The 24,685-nt window shown below is 36.8% G+C and overlaps 1 protein-coding gene across 2 annotated transcripts in view; it reads right to left on the bottom strand.

Moving 5' to 3' along the window:
- The window catches only part of ERBB4 (erb-b2 receptor tyrosine kinase 4), a gene marked incomplete at both ends in the record, with an annotated part of 1,174,461 nt that overhangs the window by 4,260 nt on the left and 1,145,516 nt on the right, over positions 1-24,685 (bottom strand). The window contains 2 exons of one of the 2 annotated variants that reach the window (XM_080689981.1): positions 162-459; positions 1,226-1,273. In XM_080689981.1, the coding sequence (XP_080546107.1) occupies positions 162-459; positions 1,226-1,273 (346 nt within the window). The remainder of the gene's footprint in view (positions 1-161; positions 460-1,225; positions 1,274-24,685) is intronic. The other variant, XM_080689982.1, reaches the window with a different exon arrangement.

Here is a 24,685-nt window from a genome sequence, read left to right as displayed (position 1 = left end):
TCCTAGGTAATGTCGATTTAGGAACTACAGCACAAGTATCAGTATCCTTTCAAGTCACAAGACTACAAAAAGCAGCTGCCAGGCAATTTCCATGGCACACTTTGCATGCTTTGATGGAGGCGGACATGGGATGGTGGTCATTTCTGACTGTCAGTCTGTACCTTGTTTGGGTTTGTCTCGCATGGGGGTCATGTAGCCTTCTTCGTCCAGCTCTCCTCGTGGGCTCCGCTCTGGGGCACACACAGTGGGGTCGGCGCTGTACCTCTGGGTGCTGCTGTCCTCTTGGACATGGGGTGTCACCGTCTTGCGTAGAGTGCCATTACAGCAGGAGTCATCAAAAATCTCAGCTGTGGCACCCTGAGCAACTGGTGCTTCCGGGATGGTGCTGGTGGTGGCTCGATAGGGCAGTGTCATTCCTTGTTCTGCGGCGAAACCCCCATCTCGGTACACAAACTGGTTCTGTTAATAGCAGAAGCATATTTGGAGAGAAGGTATGGTTAGCAGCCATTGTCCAATGTGAGCACTACTAACCAAGAGGATATCAGAGCATGTCTTTCAGAGAAAAGTCATAGTATTTATTGCTTTTATTTACTTAGTCTAGTAGTTGATTAATTTGACTAGAAGAAAAATGTATATAGTTCTAATTTTTCTTGAAAGACAAATTATGAAAAAATAATTGGGGTTTTTATTTTTTACATTTCCAAGCAAGTAAAAATATGGTCTCATAAAAGTTAATACCCTTTTCACATAGTAGCCTATTTTTGGTGTAAAACACAATGTGAATCTTTATGGCAAATGGCACTAGAGCAAAAGTATACTGAAACCTTGTAAATGGCGACATTTCCTTATTGCCTTTTATTCTGTGGTTACTAGGACTAGTCTCTAGTACTGAACTAGAGAATATTCACCAAAGTCTGACCTTCTAGCCTTGACCTATAATCATGGAAGTAAAGATAACCTCCTCACCCTGAAGCATAATTTATGAGGCCAGGTAAATCCTTCAGATAAAAAATGAAGCTACTGCTGATGTATTATATCTCAGCTTTGGATTATCTACTGAGATAAAAGAATTTTACAAAAGCAACAAAAGTATGTACCGCAAAATTTTTAACTCACTGTTGGCAAAGGCAAAAAAATGAGGAAATTATGGGTAGATAAGAGAGAAGAAACATGGTAAGCAAAGACCAAAAATCCTATATGATGAAGGTTGATTGTGAATACTTACTCCTGACATGGGGGTGTAGGCAGGAGGAGGGCTGTGTCCAATTTCACTCTAATAGGAAAGAAAAATGGAATGATGGATATAATAAGAGGCAATATGAATGAAAAACTTAAAAAAGAAAAGAAAAGAAAAAGAAAAGGCACACGAGTTGTATGAACCAAAGGGGGAAACGTGCACAACAGTGAATTTTTCCTAAATTGTAAAATTGTATGCATTCTGACTGTATGCAAATTTATATGCTTTTAGAAAATTAAATATTTAATTTAATCCCTGAAAAGAAAAATTATGCTTCAAAAGCAAAATTTTCCAATGGGTTAGAATACAAGTTGGCAAAATAGCATTATTCTGATTAACTCTGGATGGAAGAAAAAAAACAATAAAAATTAACTATAATTACAAATGAGGGATTTTTTTTCTTTATATGCCAAATGAATGAAATGGCCTCCTACCATTTATCTCTTAGAAGGAAAAATGTATCTAGAAGGAGATAAAAGTGGATTTCAATTTGCCTGAAATAATGTTTAGTAGTGAACTTCTGAGCCTCCCCTTATAAAAATATACGCACTATTTTATATTTAGTCTTACTTTTTTTTAGTTAAGAAACAGCAGAATACTTTGTAAATCAGCTCCATTCCTAGAAATACATTTACATTGTATTTAAAATCAATCAAAGTCAAAACAAAATTTTAGTCAAACCAAAAACATGTATGTATATTTTATAGCTAAATAGTATATCCTATGGGCTAGGTGAAAGTGGATATAAAATATGATAAATTATTAAGAACAATGATCCATGGAGTAAGAAAAAAGATTTGTATGAGTAGCAAGTACGTTTTAATATAAAATTATATATATATGCATACATATACACATTTTTCACTCATTATTAAGAATATTTATTAAGAACTTGCTGCCCATGTGCCAAGAACTTTTCTACTATTTTAGATACTGGGGATAAGGGATAGTGCAGAAAAAGATACTTGACTTTCTGAAGCTTGCATTCTCTGCATTCCTACATTTAGTGAATGAAAATGATTAAAACACGCCAAGACACGTCCATCTTTCATATAAAATATAGCTAAATATTAAGTCATGTCAGTGTTCATATAATTCAGATATTTATAAAACAATCTAAGAAGAATGTGGTCCCATTGAGATTAACTATTTGATGTAAATTAAAAACAGCTGACTAATAAAGTCTACTCTAACTTATTCTGCTGGACAAGCCTTAGAAGCCCTAGAGTGAATCTATATTTTAATCACCTTCACAACTATGATATTATAGAAAATACTACTTTCTCTAATAAAAAACTATGTCTTGAAGATTATAAAATAAAAAGTTAATTATATGCAAATCTTTAAAGATTTTTAAAAATTAGTTTTAATTAATATATAACTGTTAGAATTGCACATATTAAAGAATAAAACTATGTATGTAATATTTTGGGACATATTCACATCGCATAATGTATAAATCAAGTTAGACATATATATTCTCAAATATTTACTACTTCTTTATCATGAAAATACTCAGAATCCTTTCCTGTAGCTTTTTGAAATTATAATACATAATTGTTATCTATGGTATTGCTATTGTATAACAACATTCTGAAAATTCTTCCTCTTATCCAACTGTAATTTAGTACCCAATGATTAAACTTCACCCATTCCTTCTCCATGGTCTCTTGTAATCACCTGGTCTCTGGTAGCCACCAATAGATCTCAGAAATCACTTGATTCTATAAGACCAAGATTTTTAGATTCAACATATAAATGAGATCATGAAGTACTTGTCTTTATTTGTCTGGATTATTTTACTTAACAAAATATATTCATTTCCATCCATGTTATCCTAAATGATGGGATTTTATTTCCTTTTGATGGACAAACAGCTGCTCAGACCCTGCATCTGCCACTCCAGCTTTGTGCTCCTGCACCCCACAGAGGTTGTTCAAACAGGGTAAGTTCTTTCTCTTCCTCTGGTCAGTGGGTTCCAGTTTCTTGCTTTCTTTCTGGATTTGGGTCCTCCCTTTTTACCAGTCCACTGGTATCTAAAATCCAAGTGCTTCATGATCCATTGTTCTCTGGTCCACTGGGACCACTCGCCCATTAGACCCTGGTGACAACTGGGCTCCTCAGGTTGAGGACCTCCCCGATGACCAGATTGTCCTCTAGTCTTGAGAAGGAAGACATCTCTCTCGCCCTCTTGATCCTTGTTTCTGAATGTTGATCAAGATAACCGGGGATGCCTGTTTCCTGTTCTTCGTTCTCACCCCAGACCAGACACTGGAAGCCAGAATTCCAAAATAATGGGTCACTGTGGCCCCATAACAGAACTCTGGATTTTAATACACTGACCAATTTCAGCAACTTTTGTAAGTGGTTTGGTAAATGGTCAGAAGTTCTTTATGTTCAGGCTTTCTCTTTCCTGCACTCCTGTCCCTCCAGCTGCTCTCCCTTGTGAACCACCATTTTCCTGTCAGCTGCCATTTTGTGATGGCATGGTCGCAACCTGGTGATTTCACAAGGTCGCCATTTTGGTTGCCCTATTGTGGCAATGTGTGGTCACCTGCTTGTATCTGCCAGCTCCAAATGGTTGGGGTGATAGGTTAAAAATGAGAGACCATATGATACTATGCCTTCTTGATGGCATGTGGGCTGCTTCTCATAAGGCGGTTAATTAGATAAACTTAAGGAAATCACTCAAAGTTCAGATGAAAAACCAGCCATTTTTCTTAATTGGCTTTAGGAGGCTTTTACCCTCTATACCTGCTTAGATCCATCTACTGAAGCAGTATCTGGGTGTTGGCAGCCCATTTAATTAGGTAATCAGCCTATGATTTTCAAAAAATTAAGAAAGGCCGAGGCCGGCCCTCAGACGCTTATCTGAAATTTGGTGAACATGGCATTTAAAGTCTTTAATTCCTGAGAGGAAGAGGCTTAAATGGAGCCCACACTCTGACTTCGCCAAAAAGCAGATTTCTGGTATCTGTCCCGCAGCCAGCAGTGGCAGCTCAGTCCTCTGGAGCACCACCTAGAGGTGGAGGACAGCAAGGACAACTACCTCCAAGAGCCTCCTTCAAGTGCAGCAAGGCCACACCCACCAACCAGAGCTTGCCCGGCGTGCAGCCAGGAGGACCACTGGAACAGTGCCCTTGAAAAAGCGGTGAGCCGCAGATGCCTCAACACAGGGGGACCACCCTTCCTGATCAGGCCCTGCTGCTGGCCCTACTAGTGTTGGCCAAAGACTGATGACTCTCAGACTCAACTTTGATCCTCCTTGCTGAGCCCAGGGTAACTCTCAAGGTAGCAGGTAAACTAACCTTCTTTCTGGTTGTTTACTCAGTCCTTCCATCTTTTCAGGTCCTAGCTTTTCTTTTATTATCTCGGTACAGAGGATTGACAGAAAGCTCTCCTGCCCCAGTAGTACAGGCCCTCTTTTACGGGACAAAATTGCCCTGCCAGAGGCTCAGGCTGAAGCAGTCATTAACCTAATACATAATTCCCTAATTTAATAGTTTAAGGGCCTATGGCACTTAAACATTTCCTAAACCCCTTTTTTATTCTCACCTCCTGCAACAGCTGATTAGTAAAGTCAGTGCCTCCTGTTTTCCTGCTGCTGATGTTTCTCCCCATGGAGGCCTTTGCCCTCTTTTCCTACCCACCAAATGAGAGGCCTCACCCTAAAAAGTTGGGTAGAGGCTTTTTCCTCAAAGGATGAGACAGCCAGCATGGTGGCTAATGTTCTAGGCTCAGATATTATCCCTCGGTTTGGACTCCCTAATTCCTTACAGTCTGATAATGTACCAGCTTTTATTTCTAAGGTTACTCAACAGGTTTTACAAGCCCTGGGCATTTCTTGGAAGCTTCACATCCCATATTGACCACATTCATCAGGAAAGCAGGCCCACCTGTTTATGTATGAAAATTCATTGTACAAGTGACCTATTTGCCTTTCTTCTATAAAACATTGGACCGACTACAAAGTGGGATCCATACGGTGCTCTCCCTCTCTGGATGACAGAGAACCATAAGTATTAAACTCTCTGAATTCTGTTACTGATGCTCCTGACCCAATAGCATGTTTTCCATTTGACCAAAGAGACCCATACTTACTAACTGCTGAAAAGAGTCTCTATCAGGAAAATTGCTGCTATTATATGAATAAATCTGGTCTATGAGAGGAAAATGTCTAAACTCTGACCAGGTTAAGCGAGAATTTAAAAACAAAATATTGACAATCTATCTCATATCTGGAAGGGTTTGAAAGTCCAGTAGCTGTTGGGCTTCTTCTCCTCCTGGCAAGGGCCAATAGTTGATGGGATCCTTCCTTTCCCAGGACCCTTTCTCACAATTTGCCTTTTCTTTCAATAGCCCCTTGTCTGCTAAAGTTCATTCAAATATACATTACCGATCCATCCATGGTAACCTCCAATCAACTTTCATTGCAGCCATACTCTCACCTGCCCACTTCCGAAGGACCCAACCTTTCCTGGCCAAGGGGCCTCATATGATGTCCCCTGACAATAGAAAGTTGTTATGGACTCAGTCATCATCCAATATCACCAAAAGGCTGGGATGATAGATTGGGTCTCTCTCTTTCCCCACGGGACCCCGCAGTGGGGACAGGAGGTGGAACCCACAAGCCAGAAGTGGTGGTGTTGCAAGACTCCAGACATCGCAAGACAGACTCCAGGTGCCACGAGACTCCGGATGTCATGAGAGAATTGTCATTCCCACGGTGCTATCTCCACCTCAAGACACCCGCTATAAATATCCGTATTTCCTCTCTGCTGTATGAGTCTACTGACCGACAGTGACTCTGCTGACCTACTCTGCTCTGCTGACCATGTGACTCTGCTGTTTGGTTACCAGTCATAAAGGTGCTGGTTGATTAAAGAGTCCTTTGATAATTTGGCTGATGTTTGCCTCCTTCACAACCCCCAACTCAACTTCAATGTTACATTCACAAGTCATATAAAAATGCTTAGCTGTTTCTAATTATATTTATTTACTGTGTGTGTATGTCTATGTGTGCATGTGTGTATGGGTGCATTGAGGATAGAACTTAGGGGTATTCTACATATGACCTACATCCTTAGCCCTTTTTTAAAATTTGTCTTATTAACTTGCTGAAGCTGGTCCTTACTAAGTTGCTGAGGCTGGCCTTGCACCTGCAATCCTCCTATCTAAGCCTTCTAAGTACTGGAATTACTGGAATGCACCTCCCCTCCCTACTTACTCATCTGTATATAAAGCCAAATTTTGTTATCTTTTAGGCAAACTTGTGTCTTCCATTTGTTAATGAAATTTGGGGAAAAAAATTTTAATATAGTCCAATGATTTATAAAGTATAGGAATGATACAAGTAATATGATAACTACCTGGTGGAAAGTTATAATATAAAAACCCTAGTTTTACCCTCATCACCAAGTCCTAATTATATAGCAAGCATTTAACTAATATTTACTAAATTTCAACAAAAAATGTATAGGTACTCGGGTAAATCCTGTACCTGACATACTAGGAGAGACATGACCATTGGCCTTTTGGGATTTAAACTGTACTACTCAGTCTTACTTGAATGATTAAAAGAAAGAAGCAAGAGAGAAAAGAGGCCAGAGTGAATTTATTTCAATTATTTGATTATATATGAGAAGGCAAACTATTCTAAAATTATTAGTAATTACCAGTGTTCCTTTAACCCCTTACCTTGAAAGGGCTGCTATAGTAGGTCATGCTCAATTTCAGTCAGAGCTAAGAAACTAGCACTGATTGCACACTTTGCATTTTACAAAACTTGAGAGATAAGTGATCAAAGGAATAACTCTCAAGTCATTCTTCAACAGGAAACAGTTCATTATCTGTCTTCATTATCTGGGCTAGAATGCCTTCGATTGTTAAAGGCATCCTATTAAAAATAACTCTGCCTCTTGCAGTCAGCCTATTCCAAGACGCGAAGCAAGGCTCTACCCTATTAGAATGCACCCACTGTCCCTGCTTTGAGAAGCCTTTCAGTCACAACCTGCCAATTCCATCTCTGGACATACTGCCAAATAGCACCACAGTAACAGAGTATCTTCATGCTTTTCTCTGTTTTCAACATTAAAATGGGAAAAATGCTCAGCAAAACCCTTTAGCATTCATTGTTTTTAGGGTTACTGGCTGCTTTTTATGCTTCTGTTTCCATTTTTTCCCATTTGCTTTTTTATCTGTTTTCCATGATAAAAAGCACCTCATTCATTTCCCCCTGGAAGGGCAATGCGGCTTCAAGGGAACATCTGTGAGGCCAATTAGCTGGGATGGAAATGTGATATAATTGTTGTTTAAATATATTTAAATTACATGTTAATCACTATGTCATAATTTATAGGCTTTGAAAATAACTTTTTGTACTGCAGAGCCAAGCCAGATTTTTACTTGTTTTTGCCGTTTTTAGTTTGCAACCAGCCCCTTCTCATTCCCCTCTCTGTCAATTCCTCACACACAGGAGCTGAACTCTTAACTGTTGGAAAGAATGACAGCTGCGAGTGAGTTGGCTGAGTAAAAATTAAGATCCTCCCAGCAGCTAGAATGAGCAGGAGTGACCTTAAAGTTCTGAGCAGAACAAAGCAGTGCTCTCAGCTAAAAGGCTTTTGTTTTAGTAGCGTGCCACTTTCTGCTGTCCATCAAAGCCCAGCTTTGTGGATCTTTAGGAAGCAGCGCTGGGTGCATCTGTTCAATTAGCTGAGGAGGGGATTTACTGTCAGCAGGACACAGATAGAAAGAGGTGGGTTATGAACTGGCAGGTGACACAAAGTTCGCTCCTGGTGGGCGGATTTGTAGGAGTGATGGATGAAGGAGAGCAGGGTTTAATTTTGTGGCCACATCACTAAGACATTGTATGATTAACTTGGAATCAAATGCCAGAGGTTATGCAGAAGGCAAGTGTCAACAAATACATACAGTGTCAAATATATTTTAAATACATTATACCTTAAAATTTACTTTGTAGTTGAATGAATAATATTTGAACCTTTGTCTTATGATGTATATAATATTTCTAATATATGTATCATTAAATTTGTATTGTTTGTATTAAGTCATCAATTTAATATTGTTTCTGAGAAATGTTAAATGGTTAACCAGATGGAATGTGATATTTTAAAAATTATCACATAAATCTATCTTTGCAAGAAACAAAAATAAATGTCTAATGCCTATTTTCTATCCAAATTAAATGTGGTTAATGAGTTACTTTTATTTTAAATAATTATTACTCTCAAAAGCAAATATAGGATTGTATTTTCTAGGGTCCATAGATACTCTAAATCTTTTTAAGTAAAAGAGAGTGTGTCTCTATGACATTGCTAATCCATCAGCACTAATTTATTATCTAGACACTTCTGCATAGTAACTTTCAAGGGTTCTCCACCTTTTACCCTCCCAGATATATGAGCTCAAACTGTGATGGACGTTACCACATGTCCACAGGTCAGACAGCCCCATGGGGACAATGTTTTTGTACTAGAGGTATAATTCCAGATGCATGGCTCTAACTATATTCTTCTAATAAATGAGTTCACATACCAGTGTTTTGAAACTTGTAGATTTAGAAACATCATTTTTCATAGAGCAACCAGAAGAAAACAAAGTGTGTCCATCTATATCTGCCCAAACCAATAATGCCTGGGGAAAGCCTACTGAGGTTTTAGCAGCTGACTTAAATCTATCCATCCATCCATCTCTCTTTCTAAATTTATTACACATAATAACTTCTATATATGTATTGATTTAATTACCTTTAAATTTTATTTGATTAAGTGGGTCTCTTCTTTCTTGAGGAAAATTTTATACTGGGGACATACAAACACACACACACACACACACACACACACACACACACACACCCCATACCATACCACACTAAACAATAATGACCTTATGACCAAGCTGAAGGAACTGACTTGGGTCCTCATTCTTTATCTAATCTAATCCTAGAGCCTTTAATCTTTCTTATATGTTTTATCTATTCATTTACTAAAAGAATTTTTAATAAAAGGAGCTGTGAATGCTATCAATTATCATGAATGAGAGTCAATACAGAATTCCCAAAGTATAAAAAAGAGGTACTTTTATAAACATTAATAACTGTACTTTGTGTCAGGCCTCAAAGTTCACCTATTTCTAATGTTCCTTCTGTTTCATAGATTGATATAGGACTACTCTCAGGGAAACAGAAATAGGAGAGGGAACTAATGGCTATATACCACTATACCACAGGCTATTTGAGGTTTTATTTATTCTTACAACTTCCCAAGGTAAATAATACTATTGAAAATTACAACTCCCATTTTACAAGTTAGAAAACTGAGGATCAAAGAAGTTGAAGCTTACCTTCACATAGCCATTGATAGTGACTCAGAATCCCAGTACACAAGTACATTACTTTTCCATTGTGGATCATGCAGATTATGAATTCATTATTTCTATTATGTCTTTTATTTTCCCTCCCTACTTCCCCTGCACTATGCCTCAACTCTTCTCTCAAATAAATTTTCACAGTTTCTTCTTCTTTTCTTTTCTGTACTAGGGTTTAAATCCAGGAACATTCTTCTAAGTTACTGAGGCTGGCCTTGAACCCACAATCCTCCTGTTTTAGCCTTCCAAATACTGGGCTTTCAGACCTGTGCCACCAAATCCAGCTCATGCATCTTCTTTATTTAATAAAGAACTAATTTCAAGGAGGCATTTGAAGCACATTAGCCTTAGGCATAAAATATTGACAATGTTTTACCATATTGTCCTACCATCCTTTGAATTCAAATTAGTTGCAGGGACTTAAGCTGAAAAGAAGAAAACTTTAACTAAAATATTAAAAGTTAATTAAATGTGTAATATATATATATATATATATATATATATATATATATATATGTTTTTGATTTTACCTTAACATTTTTTCTTATATTCTGAAAGCATATTATACATAAATATATTTACCTATCTTGCCAAGAGCAAAGCCAGCCCTGAAGCAGCCAGAGAAAGTCTTAAATAACCAGAGAACACAAACATTTTCTATGACAGCACTCTTTTTTTTTTTTGCTTATTGATTTATTGTTCTTAGTATATGCAATAAATTATTTTTCCTGCTTTACTAAGGTTATGTAAGCTACTGTATCCCCAGGAAGCAATTCTTCTATTTCTTCAAATATTAGTAGAATAAGAATGTAATTCCCTTTAAAATATTCATGGCCAGATGAGTCAATGAAATGAAGCTGAAAATTCCTCACTCCACACTTTTCTGCTTCGAGGCACTGCGCTGAGCAGTATTACTAGGTACAATGGAAGGATGCTATTAGCACAGTCAAAAAAGAAAGGGTATAAACAATTTAACATTAGTGTCAACATTCCTTAGTCTTATTCAAGATAAAGAATGAGATTTTTGTCACTTTTTCTAAGATCAGTAATCATATGGATTTTAGCTCTTCACTGTAGTATCGGTTGTAAATTTTATTTTGTTTTGTTTATTTGGTTGATGCTGTGGTATGGATATGAAATGAGTGTGTCTACCAAGAGTTCATATGGAGGCTTGGCATTCAGTGGAGCCATATTGAGGTCTTTAAGAGCTGGAGCCTAGTGGGAGGCCCTTTGATCAGTGGGGGCATCACTCTTGGAAAGGAATAACATAGTTCTCTGTGAATTCCCCAGTTCATTCTCACAGCTCTTTCTTCCTATCTGGCCACTAATCTCTCCCTCTTGCATGCACTTCAGTCATTGTCATGCCCTCTGTCTGTCATGATTTGATGCAGGAAGGGAGGGCCCTAACCGAACCTGGTTCCTGCTGTTTGTATTTTCAGCCCCTGATACTATGAAGTAAATAAACCTCTTTTCTTATAAGGTACCTAGACTTAAGTATTTTTTTATATTAATACAAAACGGACTAATACAGTCTGTTTTTGTAACTAACCATCCTTCCTCCCTCCCTCCCTTCCTTCCTCCATCCCTCCCTCTCTTTCTTTCTTTCTTTTTTTTCAGAAGCATGTTGTAATAATAAAGTATTTTTCTTAATTTTCACTTAGCTATTAGCTAATGCTAAAATAAAGACTTTAAAGTATTTCAAGGACCTTCCAACAATTATTTTCAGGTAAAAAGACAATATCATTGTTTCTCATTTTTAAACATATAATTAAAAACATATAGTCCAATTGAAATATCTTTGTTTAAGAGAAGAAAATAAAATTTCTGCTCACATATTTATTGTATAGGCTACTGATTCTTCAAAGGAACCCTAAGGTTGCCCCTGCTTGAGTGTTTCTCCCACTCTCGGAGGGTATTTGATGAACTTTTTTCCTGGAACATAAGCAATGAATTAGGTTGGGTAACTTTTGAAAATAAATATCTCATAGACCTAAAATAAGTAGTTGCGTGAAATCCTTCTATCTCTAGGATTTTGCTTCTTGAAGATCTTTCACTCTATCATGCACCATTTAATAACATTTTTAGTGTCTTAGGCCCTTCATTTTATTCAAAAAAGAGGAATAGGGCTATAAGGCAGGTAATAGGGATGATCACTTCCAACTATCAGAATTATTTATATATAAAATGAATTTTATCTCTCTGAGATAGAGTACTGAGCCCTATTAATTAATTAATTTATAATTTTTACTTTGAAACAGAGTCTCACTAAATTACTCATGCTTAGTGTCAAGCCTGTGATCCTTCTGTTTCAGCTTCCCAAGTACTGGACTTGTAGGCATGTGCTATATGCTCAGCTAAAAATGATATTTCATTTACAAATTAGGCTGCATTCTATAGAGAGGAAATATTTTACTTAAATATTCTAGTTATAAAAGGCAGTTATTAAAAAATCAACATGTATATTTTTATTATTGTCACCAGATATAATATTAGCTTCATAATGTTTATTTCTATATCTATGTCTGTCTGTATCATTAGATAATGTCTAGGGATTATATAAAAATAGTTAAAATATGTAAACTATGGGGCAAGTTTGAATGAAATGAGAAAAAAAAGGTTACAAATACTCTGAGTTTGAATGCCATCACTTTATAAATTAAAATGTAATGCCACAGTCTGGATATGCTTCCTCTTATACTACTGGTAAAGGCTTACTTAAAACAGCTTTAAGCTCTCAGTGTGTATGTGCAATATGTGTGCATACATATGTCTATGTGTACACACACTAAGGAAATGAGCAGCTTGAAACACAGTAAGAGAGACGTATTTAATCTGTTCAGTCTAACTCATTCTCTTTTGCAAGCTGTTAGCTTATTCGTGAGCTTGCTTTTGCCTGGGTTTTACCATTTTCATAAATGAGTATTGTTTATCAGCAAATCTTGTTCACTAAAACTCCATGTACACGATTCCCAATTAAATGTACTTGTTTGTGATTAGAATTATTTTATTTGCTTGCAAATAATAAGCCAACAATGATATATTCAACCTTCTCTTTAACAGTTATTTCAAGCTTGGGAAGATTTATTATTATAGACAAAGCAACAATGATAGTATTTAAAGAAATCTATGGATAAGAATGTAAGAAAATATATATAAAGAGCATAGCTTGTGTATTGGGGCAGGGAGAACAAATCGCAAGGGAAACAGAAGTGTGAATTGTATAAAACTAATTTTTGCATGTAGATTTTAATCAGTTCTTTAAATGATAGTTATTAGAGACAAGCAAACAGTTTAACATAATACAGAGAGTTTTTCTTTCAGTGTTCCTGTCATTTCAGTGTGGACCAGGTTGGAAATATCCTTAGTTATGTGAGTTTATGCAAACTGTTTACCAGATGAAAAGTGAATTTGTAACAATGGTTCATTCACCCGCCTACTGCTCTTTAAGCTACCAGGTGGCACAGCTGTTGCTGTAAGTAAAAAGATTTCTTATAGTCCACCTGGAATTAGGACAGCTGGTGTGTGTGAGCTGATCTGAATAATGTACTGTGGATACCCGCATATAGCTACTGACAGAGCAAACAGCACATGGCTGTCCCATCAGCCCAGAGCAAACACCAGTTACATTTCACAGAAACAGGCTGGTATTTACAACTGATCTGAGCCAAAATGAATATCAGATTGAAGGCAGCACCCCAAGAGAAAAAGCTCTCCCCATGAGCTGCTTGTTAACCAGAGCCTAAGCAGCTTTACTATTTTTGAAAAGCCCCCAAATATGACTGTGCTGCATACTTAAAAAAGGAGAAAAATATGCAAAGCATTCCTGCATGTAATTATGAACCACTTTGGAATTTTCTAAAGTGAAAATAAATAAATGACCAAGGATTCTTAGTTTCCCATTTATGTGGTTTGCTGCCATAGTAAACTAGATTAGTTAGGATCATGGCTATAATAATTTCTTTTTACATTCTAAAATAGTTAAGATTTTAAAAAGAAACAAACAAAAATAAAATGGACCCTAAACTAAAGAAACTAATTTGGCATCGATGGCAGAGATGACCCAAGCACACTCCATTTTCAGCCACAGTACTGAGATGGCAAGGATACTTACTAAAGAGGCATAATTAGAAAATGATTATTTTAATCATTTACTATGGAAGAAAGACAATCTGCTGGGGCTTCTTAGATCATGTGTGCCTGAGTCAGGAGCAGCTTGGGGGAAACTCGGGAACAGATAATATCTAATCTCAACATTTCCCTAGCAAAATTAATATCTGAATGTCAGACCCAAGACATTTTTTTGTTTTTGTTTTTTACTACTGGGGATTGAAACCAGGGGCATTCTACTTTTGAGCCACACCCCAGTACTATATTGTTTTTAATTTTGAAATAGGGTCTCACTAAATTACTGTACTCTGGCCTTCAATCTGCAATCCTGCTGTCAAAGCCTCCAAGTAACAGGATTGCAAGTGTGTGCCATGACACCAGCTCCATGATTCTTTGCTCCTCCCTAACAGACTACTAATCCTATTAATTCTACTCTGGTTCTACAGGAAAGATAACTGTATTGTTTATCCCTCATCAGTGCACCATTCTGGGTCAGCATCTGATCTTCCGAAGCATCTTCTCTCATTTATACTCTTTAGGGACTTGACTTCAGCTAGGCCAGAAGGCATCCATTTAGTCTGATAAATTAATTTGAAGGGTTCTCTCAAATTGATCTTAGTGAACCGTGACAGACCTACATGAGGTAACATTGAATACAAATTCCTTTGGATACAAATTCCAACACATATAATTAAGTGCTGGCCTGGCACCTTCCCTAGAATGTTCGGTGGCATTTCAAAGTTACATGTCTAAAACAGAAATGACCATCTCCCCTCCCCATAGAAAAATTAAATTTACTTGTTTTTCCCAGCTTGGTGAGTGATAACAATGACATTCATTTGTGCAAGCCAAATATGTTAATGTTATCTTTGATGTCTCCTCTCATTTCATGTTTCTAAGCGCCCAAGGTCTACTCTTTCAAATGCCTTAATAACTCTATATCCAACCATTCTTTCCATCATAATCACCCCTATGATAGTTTTTGTTAAACTGCTATATAATTTATCACTCTAAATGGGGTACATTGTGGATAAAAGAATTTGCTGTTAGTAACAATGCCAGGATAACAGGGGTAAAACAGTACTCACCAGGGAAAACAGGCCCATAGGATAATCTTAAATTATGATAAACTTTTTACTACAGTACTGTAATAACCTTATACTTGTTTTCCATCTTGAAATCTTCCTTCATTCCAATCTAATATCCATGATCCTTTCCCTTGTCTACAAAACTTCAAGTCCTCTCTTTTGTTTCTTATGCCAATGAAGGTTTTTGGTAACTATTGCTTTTGACAGTTTCTTCAGCCTTACCTCGCTACTCTCTCCTCAAATAAATTACCAGCAGACCCCACTATGGACCACGCCTTCTTACCAAGGCCCATCTAGTTTGTTCCTCCATGCTCTCCCTGGCTTTATTGCCTTAATTGTATGTTGATTCCATGCAAGATTATCATTATCCTGACCAGATGGAATTATAGATTTAACAAATATTCATCAAAAATCCATTATTTTCCCATGTGACTAAATAGAAAACTGTATCCTAATTATTTATTTCCTTAGTATGCCTCCTGTTTTAGATAGTCTATTTAGAGGATTATTCCCTCTAATTTACTATCATATCTTTGAAACTTAGCTAAATTACAGTAGCATGGTCATGATGAATGTTTAGTAAAATATGATGAATCAAAGGATGGATAGATAGTTGTCTTAAGCCCAATGCCATCAATAGTTGTATCGATCAGAACCTCAGGGACACCACTCAGTCAATCAGATATGGTTTAAAGAACATGGGATTTTAGCACTCGTCAATATATATGTTACACATATATTATACTCACTTTACAGATAGGGAGAATCCTAAATTGAAATTTAACCCAGATGCAAACATATGGCTATCTCAGGTAGTACATTCACTTTTTCTATCTGTATCATTCACTCTTGAGATATTTGAAATCTTAATTTGAAGGGAACTTTTGAAAATTACTTTTACACATAGTGAGTGGTTCCAAATACAATGACATTTCACATAGAGAAATTCAGGATTTTCTCACTAGTTTAATAACACTCACTTTAGATATCTAACTATCTTTCCATCCTTAAACTTTGGAAGCCTAGAAAATCAGGTTTTAGATTTATCCCTGAAGAATAACACACACACACACACACACACACACACACACACACACACACACATATATACAATATATTGTTAACTAAGAACAACAGGAAAAATAGACCTTGAGAATAAAGATTGTAAGAGGACGCAAAATGTATCCTTTCTATAGAAGTGTGGAAACCCACTTACATTTCCACACTAAGGCACATATTTTACATTTTAAATGCCTAAAGTTATATTTAAGTAATTATTAGTGAATAGTATACAAAATGAGAGTTACAAGTCAACAAAATTTATGAATCAAAATTTTATGGCATCTTTAGAAATGGACAAAGCTGAAGGAAAAATGCTTGATTTGAAGAAATCATTGCCTTGCAACCACACTGCTACTAGAGATTAGTCTCTCTTGAAGATCAGTTTCCTTATCAGTAAAATGGAAATGATAATGCCTGCCTTGCTTGCTTCATTCAATTTCACTTGGAATTGAGTACAATTCCAAGTGAAATACCCCCAGCTGTGCAATACCCCCAGCCCTCTATTATTTTTTTATTATTTGAAACACTGTCTTGCTAAGTGTCTGAGGCCCTCACTAAGTTGCTTAGTTTGGCCACAAACCTGTAATGCTCCTGTTTCAGTCTCCCAAGTGCTGGGATGGCTTTTGCCACCATGCCAGGCTTATACACACTCATGATTTCTTAAATATCTTTGAATAAAATAATTTTACCTGTAAATGTACAACACGTTTTCTCAAGTAAAAGTAAATATAGATGAGCTGGGTATGGTGGTGTGCTCAAAATACTAGTATTTTGAGAAGCGGAGACAGGAGGATCAGAGATTTAAAGACAGGCTTAACAATGTAGTGAGACTCTCAGCAACCAGGAGAGACTGTATTTAACAGTAAAAAAACAAAAATAAAAAGGGGCTGGGAGCATGTAGCTGGGTGATAGAATGCCCTGGAGTTCAAAACCCAGTAAAACACACACACACACACACACACACACACACAAACAGAAAGTAAATACAGCTGCATACTGAAGTTTTAGAGTCTCACACAAAGCCATACTAAATGCTATAAGCCAAATAAGCATACACTTCTTGTTCACCAGAATAAAAATATTCATGCAAATTCATGATTTTCTGTGATGGTAGCGATTATTTTTTTAAATTTTTATTACAAGTTTTACTTGAAACAACTCCAAAAAATGATTGCTGTTATTGATGTAAATAAAATACTGAGAAGTAATTCACAAGTTTCATTTGAAGGTATATTGATAAATTCATCATTTAAAATCATTTTATAATACTTCTTTGAAAATGAAAATTGTTATGCTTTTCTTAATGTAGCAATAAATCAAAGCAAGATTCCTTAAACTCTTTGATCACCAAAGATGTATATTATCACACCTTTCCCAGTAAAATCCTTAATTTACTGAAATAAATTAATGGAATGACCTACCAATAGAGTTGATGATCAGCTGAAATAAAATCTTTATTACTTTGGTTTTCTTTGGATGATGAGGGCGAGGCACACAAGTATTAGAAATTCACATTTCTGTAGAGTATATGTTGGCCTTGATTTTCTTGAATCACTTCTAGTGAACACTTCAAAGCATCCAGACAGACTTCTAATAAGATATGTCTCAGTGTTCGTGCTGAGACATTGTCAACCGGCCAAGGAGAAACCCTCGGAACTGCACATGTGCTTAGATTGAATTTCTCTTTCCTGTGATTGCTGGTCTTCTCCGGGAAAGCTGACACATTAAGAGAGACACATAGTCATGCAGGAAGTGTTTGAACTCTCCTGCCTCCTTTGGTGGAAACGGAATTGCTGTGTGTCACCTCTTTAATAAATTGAGATCTAAAGCTTCTTGAAAATAATAAACCTTTCAAAGAAACCCACATCTTGGAAAGAAAGTAGCCAAATTTTAAGGAAAAAAATCCCTAAATTGGCATCCCTAAAGTTATTTAATAAATGACTTGGAGTTGGAAAAATGTAATAGATTAGACATTTGTAAATATTCTGTACATTAATTTTTCTATCGCTGACCACCAAACTAAAATATATACCAGACAAATGAGAAATGCTAACAGTGTATTTCCTAGGCCACATTTTTCTTTATGATATTAATACCATAATAATAATAATAATAATAATAATATGGTACTGGGGATGGAACAACTCAGGGGCCTTCTACCATTAAGCTACACACTCAGGCCTATTTTTAAAAAATCTTTATTTTGAAAGGGTCTCACTGAGTTGCAAAGGGTCTCACTAAGTAGCTGAGGCTGTCTGCAAACTCCTCCTGTCTCAGCCTCCCAATTGCTGGGATTATAAGCGTGCACCACCACACTTGGCCAAAATTATTATCATTTCTAAGAAAACATTAAGCCATGGTGCACATATGTTTAGACAAATAAAATATTACTTAATCATGAAGGGGAATATAGTTGTCTTCCTTTCCATGTCTTAAGTAGGGAGCCCAGACTCTCCTAGGAACCTTTGTTGTTTTCCACCTTTGTACATATGCCCCAAACTTTTGGAAACCATATCTTCTTTATTAGCGTCATTTTTTGAGATAATGAGGTCCTTCAGTAGACAACCAACCAATTATATCAGTATGCTGCTCCTTCTTATCTCTTCCAAATTTGCTTATCTAAACTTCGCAAGGATGCCTACTAGCTGAGATTTTGGTTTGAATAAACTTATGTTTAGATATCCTTGCCCAGGAAAATAACTTATATGAGGCCATTTTCATCCTTCTTCAGGCAAATCTCTGAAAGTCTTATTGAAAGGCGACCAAAAGCTCAAGTGAAAGCACTGAGAAGTGATTTGAGCTCACTGGCAGCACCTCCGGATTCCTCTCCAGTCTGTTGCCACACAAAAGCACACTGAATGTCAATTATGCAAGAGGAGAGGACATTTCTGAGAGAGCTTGACACAAGCCCAGGCTGTGCATTATTGGCTTTGAAATGCTTCACATTTTCCTGCTTGGAAATTCTGCTCAAGAGAAGAGGAAAATCAAGTTGCAGCTCATCCCAAGCGCAGGGCCAGGTGAATACTCATAAAATGTTTATCAGCCCACAGATAAAATTTTAAAATGTGCTGGACCATCGTACTTCAGAAGGGAGGAAGGAGGTACAATAAATAAAGGGTTTCTTGTTATTATATTAAACTCCCAGGGTTTGTCTCATCTGTCTGGAGGTCATAAATATCACAAGTCTTAAAGGAAGCTTTGGATAACATGCTTTTTGAAACCAGGAGCACATTTACTCCAGTAGCCAGCCCTGATTCCTATATGTTTTCCAATCTCTACCCTGAGGTGAATTTACCTTGAGTAATGAGGCTTAGGTTTCTAGCCCTTTAATTATAGGACCCTACCAAGCCTTAGTGAAGCCCAAGTCATAGGTTCATGTTTCATGGTTTATAAAATTTGTTGCAGTAAAAATTATATTTGTGCATTTTTTCTCAAAAAAGCTCCATCAATGCCCTCTTTCAGATGCATCTGGTTTCACAAAACCTAGATCTTTTCCCACCCATACCTGCCCATGTTTCTGAAAGTGTTGCCTGAATTTTACTCATTATCAGAAATCTAGCATTCTGGAAAGTCCTCTTTAGTGGAGAATGTCCATTCAATTTAGCTCAGGCATCAGGGCCAGGGTTAACATGCTGTGAGGTTCCAGCTCTTTAAAATTCACCCAACCGCCTCCTCTTTTTGAAGCTCCTGCTATCTGTTTACATCATGAGTCCTTATCCTTGTGTTGATATCTACAGTCTCTGGAGCCCTGTGCAACACTCAGGTTGCCCATGTTCATTAGTGTCACTCAGATTTCCCAGCCATGTCTGGCTCACTCTCAATCTCTCACCAGGAACACCAGTGAATACCTAAGCATCATGTTTCTGAGTCTTCACCTTGCCTTTGATCTTAATTAAACTGCTTATGGCTATGCCTTAACATCTCCAGGAAAAAAAAAAAATCCTCCTTTATGAATTAAAAACAAAATCCTTTTCTCTAATCACAGTCTTTTACTTTTTCACTTCATTGATCTCTTTCTCTAATCCAATCAATTTTCTGGCCCCCCCTTTTTTTTTTTGCTTTGTAGTGAATTTCTTGATATTTCATTTTTTTCTGTGGTACTGAGGATGAAACCCAGGGGGCATTTTACCTCTGAGCTCTACATCAGCCCTACTTTTTATTCTTTATTTTGAAACAGGGTCTCACTGAGTTACAAAGGGCCTCAAAAGGAAGCCAAGCTGTCTGCGAACCGTGATTCTCCGGTCTCAGCATTCCAAATTCTGGGATTACAAGATACCTCATTTTTCTAGTTCACACTTTTTAAAACACGTCATAGTGAGGCTCAATGTATTAAAAATATACATGCACACAGCTCTCTGTGTACTTCTGCATGCCCATATCCCATCCAGCTCCCCGTTCTTCCCTCATTAGTTTTTGTTCATACGTTTTACTATAGCATTTTCTTTGAGCCTTAGCCAGTTTTTCCTAACACCTGCCTCTTCTCTTGTTTCTTGGTCAGCCATCTTGCTCTCTATATAACAAAGAGGACAGCCTCTAAATGTCAACAAGCTTGGAGTCCTTCAGTGTCCTTCAATTTATTTTGAAAGTTATAATAACATGGAAAACTTATCATTACTTGTTATTACAACAGAACTAAAATATCTCTTCAGATACAACTAATTTTGTTAATTTTTTATTTGTTTAAATTTATTTATTTATTTATTTATTTATTTATTTATTTATTTATTTTTTGGTGAGACTGGGGTTCCTGGAAACCCTTCTACCTCCAGGCTACACTCCCAGACCTATTTTATATTTTTATTTGGAGACAGGGTCTCTTAAGCCAGCAAGGCTGGCTTCGAACCAGAGCGATCCTCCTGTTTGTACCTCCCAAGCGCAGGGATTACAAGCGTGTGCCACCATGCCCGGCATTAATTTTGTTAAATTTAAAAAAAAAAAAAAACACCTTGGTAAAGTGAGTCCTTAGTGAGTGAGCTGAGAGTTGAATGTCCAGGTTTCAGAGATGAAAGAAAATTACTGTATACGAGAGAGAGAGAGAGAGAGAGAGAGAGAGAGAGAGAGAGAGAGAGAGAGAGAGAGAATTTTGAATTTGTGGGGAAGCAGAGCTGACTGAGGCAGAGTAAAGAAAAGAGATAGTAGAATATTACACTCTCTACAATATGACCCTTCAACTAGCCTACCAGTTCTATTTTCAATCAAACCTACCCCATTCATAAAGTCTTGGTATGAGTTATTTTTGTTATTCAAAAAATGAAAAACTGAATTGTGGAAATCTAAAGTGGGATGAAAATCAATTTAGTGCAGGGAGCAGTACCATATAAGGGAACTGGAACTAGCAACTATTGAGTTGTCAATTTCACAGATTCTCAGATTCACAGATTCTCAAACTTGCTGGATTACTGCTCCAATTTCAAAAAACAAAAAGATACTCAGAATCCCCTGCCCCCAGACCCTTAGTCACCCCTTTAATTTTAGCCAAATATGCCCAATTGCACAACAAGCTACTATTGCCCCACTGGGCTCCAGCAGTCCCTCCCCAGGGGGACAATATCAGAGACTTTGAGAATCTATGGATCCTATCTGATTGCACTGAGTCCCCCATACACATAAATGATAGATTTTATTTCCATCCACATTTTGGAGAAGAGTCAACTGAGAGGCCAAGTGGCCAACTTTATGCAACAAATCAGTACCAGGGTCTAGGTTTAAATACAGGCAGTCAGACCTCTGATCCCATGGTATACTAAAACAAAGCAAGCTAAAAATAAAAGCCTGTTTACTAAATCGTTTCTATAAGCACTTTCTCCACAATGAATTAAATGGAAAAAAAATGAGGAAGTAGTTTGTCTTTATATATGTAAATTTTAGGTCAATAAAATTTACTTGTTGCTTGAGGGACAGGGAAACTCCCCTCTGACATGGGTTAAAAAGTTTGTTTTTAAATTCCCAAGTGCCAAAAGTACTGCTTTTTTGCCTGTGATTAAATTTTATTCAGATCGATTAGAATTTATATTCCTCTAACTCCTCTTGGCCTTTTCTCTTTCTGTTCTTTTTCTTATCATTTTCCATTATTTCTGTGATTACTTTGGTTCACTCCTCTCTAAGACTGTGCCTTTCCCATTATTCTAGAAAACTTCCTGTGACCCATCCCCGTCTCTGAGTTTCCACTCTGTCTTTCTTCCATTAGCATGGGGGAATTTTTCAAAGAGATTCACACTTTTGTCTTTACTCCTTAATCAATGTATTCTGCTCTCTACCAGCTCTGTGTTCTACTGAAGCTACTTTCAGAAAGGCTAACAAGGTATGTTTCATGAATCAAAAATAATAATGATTTCCAATCATGACTTAACTTCACTTGAGCTCTAGACACATCCTTATGAACTAATAACTACATCTACTTATATTCCAAAATGCTAATTCTATTTTCTTATTCTACTCTTCTATATCCATATACTAATCATATTAACATCTTCCCAGTTGTATAATTAGAAAACTTGGTGTCACCTTAGACTTCACTGAATCTCACTCTGCACTAACCAACTACTACTGAAATCCTATTCATTCAATCTCAGAACCATCACTTTCTATAAATTTTCTGTTATAGGTCCTCTGAAGTTTTCTGTCTCTTTGTTTTAGTTCACATATAAAAAAGCAGCCAGAATTTTGTTCCTAGAAAGCAAATCTGACCTTGTCATATCACTGCTTAAAAACCCAAATTTGTCCTAATAATCTCTGTGAATTCTCTCTGTTGCTATTGTAACACTTTCTCATTGTATTTTCTTGGCTAGTTACTTGTAAATTTTTTGAAGGCAGGATTAAATGTGGCCTTAGTAGGTAATCATTAGATCAGATACATCATAGTTACCTAAATGAATGTTTGATGAGTGAACACATGATTGGATGAATTTTTTTCATTTTTGGTTACTTGCCCGAATTAGTCATTATTTAATAGAAGTAAGTGGAAATTTTTATCTGATGCATTAAACAAGCTGCTACTTGGAAGATCATTCAGGCAACCCCTTAGAGATCAAAATGAACATTTATGAGAAATCTAATGATAAAGAAGTTCAAAAAGAATTCGTTACTAGTGTAGTCATCTTTAAATTACTCTGTACTGACTCTATAGCAATGATAAAAAAGCAACGGATGTCAGAGGTGGAGTGAAAGGCAGTCCAACACTGCTACAGAAGGGCAGCCTCCGGGCACCTAAGGTCAGGCTGCTGGGTCCTACTTCTTTACAGCCATGCCTCAGTTTACCTATGTAAATAATATGTGATAAAATGCTAAGCAGTACATAGATAAGAATGTTCAATAGAAAATAGTTAAACAGAAAATAATAATGGTAAAAATTAGTAAAAGCTAAACTCAAAGTTTTATGATATAAAATAAACTAAAAAAGATTAAATAACTAATATGGTACTTGGCACAAGATAAATGATAATAGGTAGCACCTATTTTTATTTAGCCTTTGTGTAACTACAAAGTCTTCTAAATATATGGAATTATTAGGAGTAAAAGAGTGACTTTTAGTCATTTCAGGCCTGGAAAAGAACATAGTCTGGTCTAAGTCATAACCATAGTACCTAGTTTTAACTCAAAAGAGGCTATACCAGGCTATGAATGAATGTGATTTATATATAGTTCAACATCTCCAAAGTGCTAAGAATTTTAAACATTTTTTTTCCTCCAGGGAAGGAAAACAATTAAGTATGGATGTTACTAAACAATGTCTGTGATTATTGTTGGAAAACGCAAACCAAATTGGTTGTGGATTAAACTTCCAATTTCTTTCCCACTCTGATTTGCAGTATTTATTTCATCACAATGCAGAACAGTTTGCAGAAGAGATGGAGTCACAGTATTTGGAATGTTTCCTCCTGGTGGTCTATCCATTTCTCAATTCAGCTTTTGCTCAAGTGTAATGAGAGGCTGGTCCACAGCCATTCATTTACAATGCCTAAGTGAAAACGATGGAGGACCAATTAGCCTCTCTTAGAACCCTGGTATGTCAGACTTCCGAACTGCAAAGGGAACTTTTCCTGTGGGCAGGTGAGTCAGGGAAGGGGCTGAAACACAAGATGCTTGTGATTAGGGTGTGCTCAAGTGCAGAAAGTGCACAAAGGGAAGCTGATGAGCAAGCCCACCCCCCACAGCCATCTTCTCTGTTCCATTTCACGGAGTAATCAAAGGATATTCTGAGCCTCTCAGAATGCCATCAATCCTTATTGAGAATGAAATGGAATAACTCTCTCTCGGGCCTCTGCAGAAGCAATCAGCATAACAGGCTGGCCAGAACAGGGAGCTCTGGCAGACAAAGATAGATTTGTAAAATAAATAAATAAGTACACACATAAATTAAATAACCTCCCAAAAATCTGAATAGAAAGTTGATGATAATGTCCCAATTCTATTACATAAAAAGTGAAGAAAACTCACGATTGTGCTTGCTAGCTCCTGCACAGTAAAGAATAGGTTTCTTGATGAGATTCATCCAATATCTTCCAGCAGAGCTGGGAGTCTCATGACAATAATACTAAAGAATAACCATCTAAGTGAGTTAGATAAAACATTCATTAAAATCCTAAATCCAGGTATACCCTGTCATTGTCCATCCTCTTTGTTTTCTTTTCTAGCTCTGATTTTCCTCTTTAGCACTACTTAACAAAGAGGGGAAGAAGGCTCTTCTGATTGTTCAAAGAGGTTCTGGTGTTGGCGGGCAACCCCTCAAGTGTAAAATAGTTTTGTAAAGATCTCTGAAAGGTTCTTTAAGGTCAGATTCTGCTTCAACAAGCTGTGTTCTACAGCA

The sequence above is a fragment of the Muscardinus avellanarius genome (genome assembly GCF_963383645.1).
Source record: "Muscardinus avellanarius genome assembly, chromosome: 2".
Classification (NCBI taxonomy): domain Eukaryota; kingdom Metazoa; phylum Chordata; class Mammalia; order Rodentia; family Gliridae; genus Muscardinus; species Muscardinus avellanarius.
This window is presented reverse-complemented; position numbering and strand designations above follow the sequence as displayed.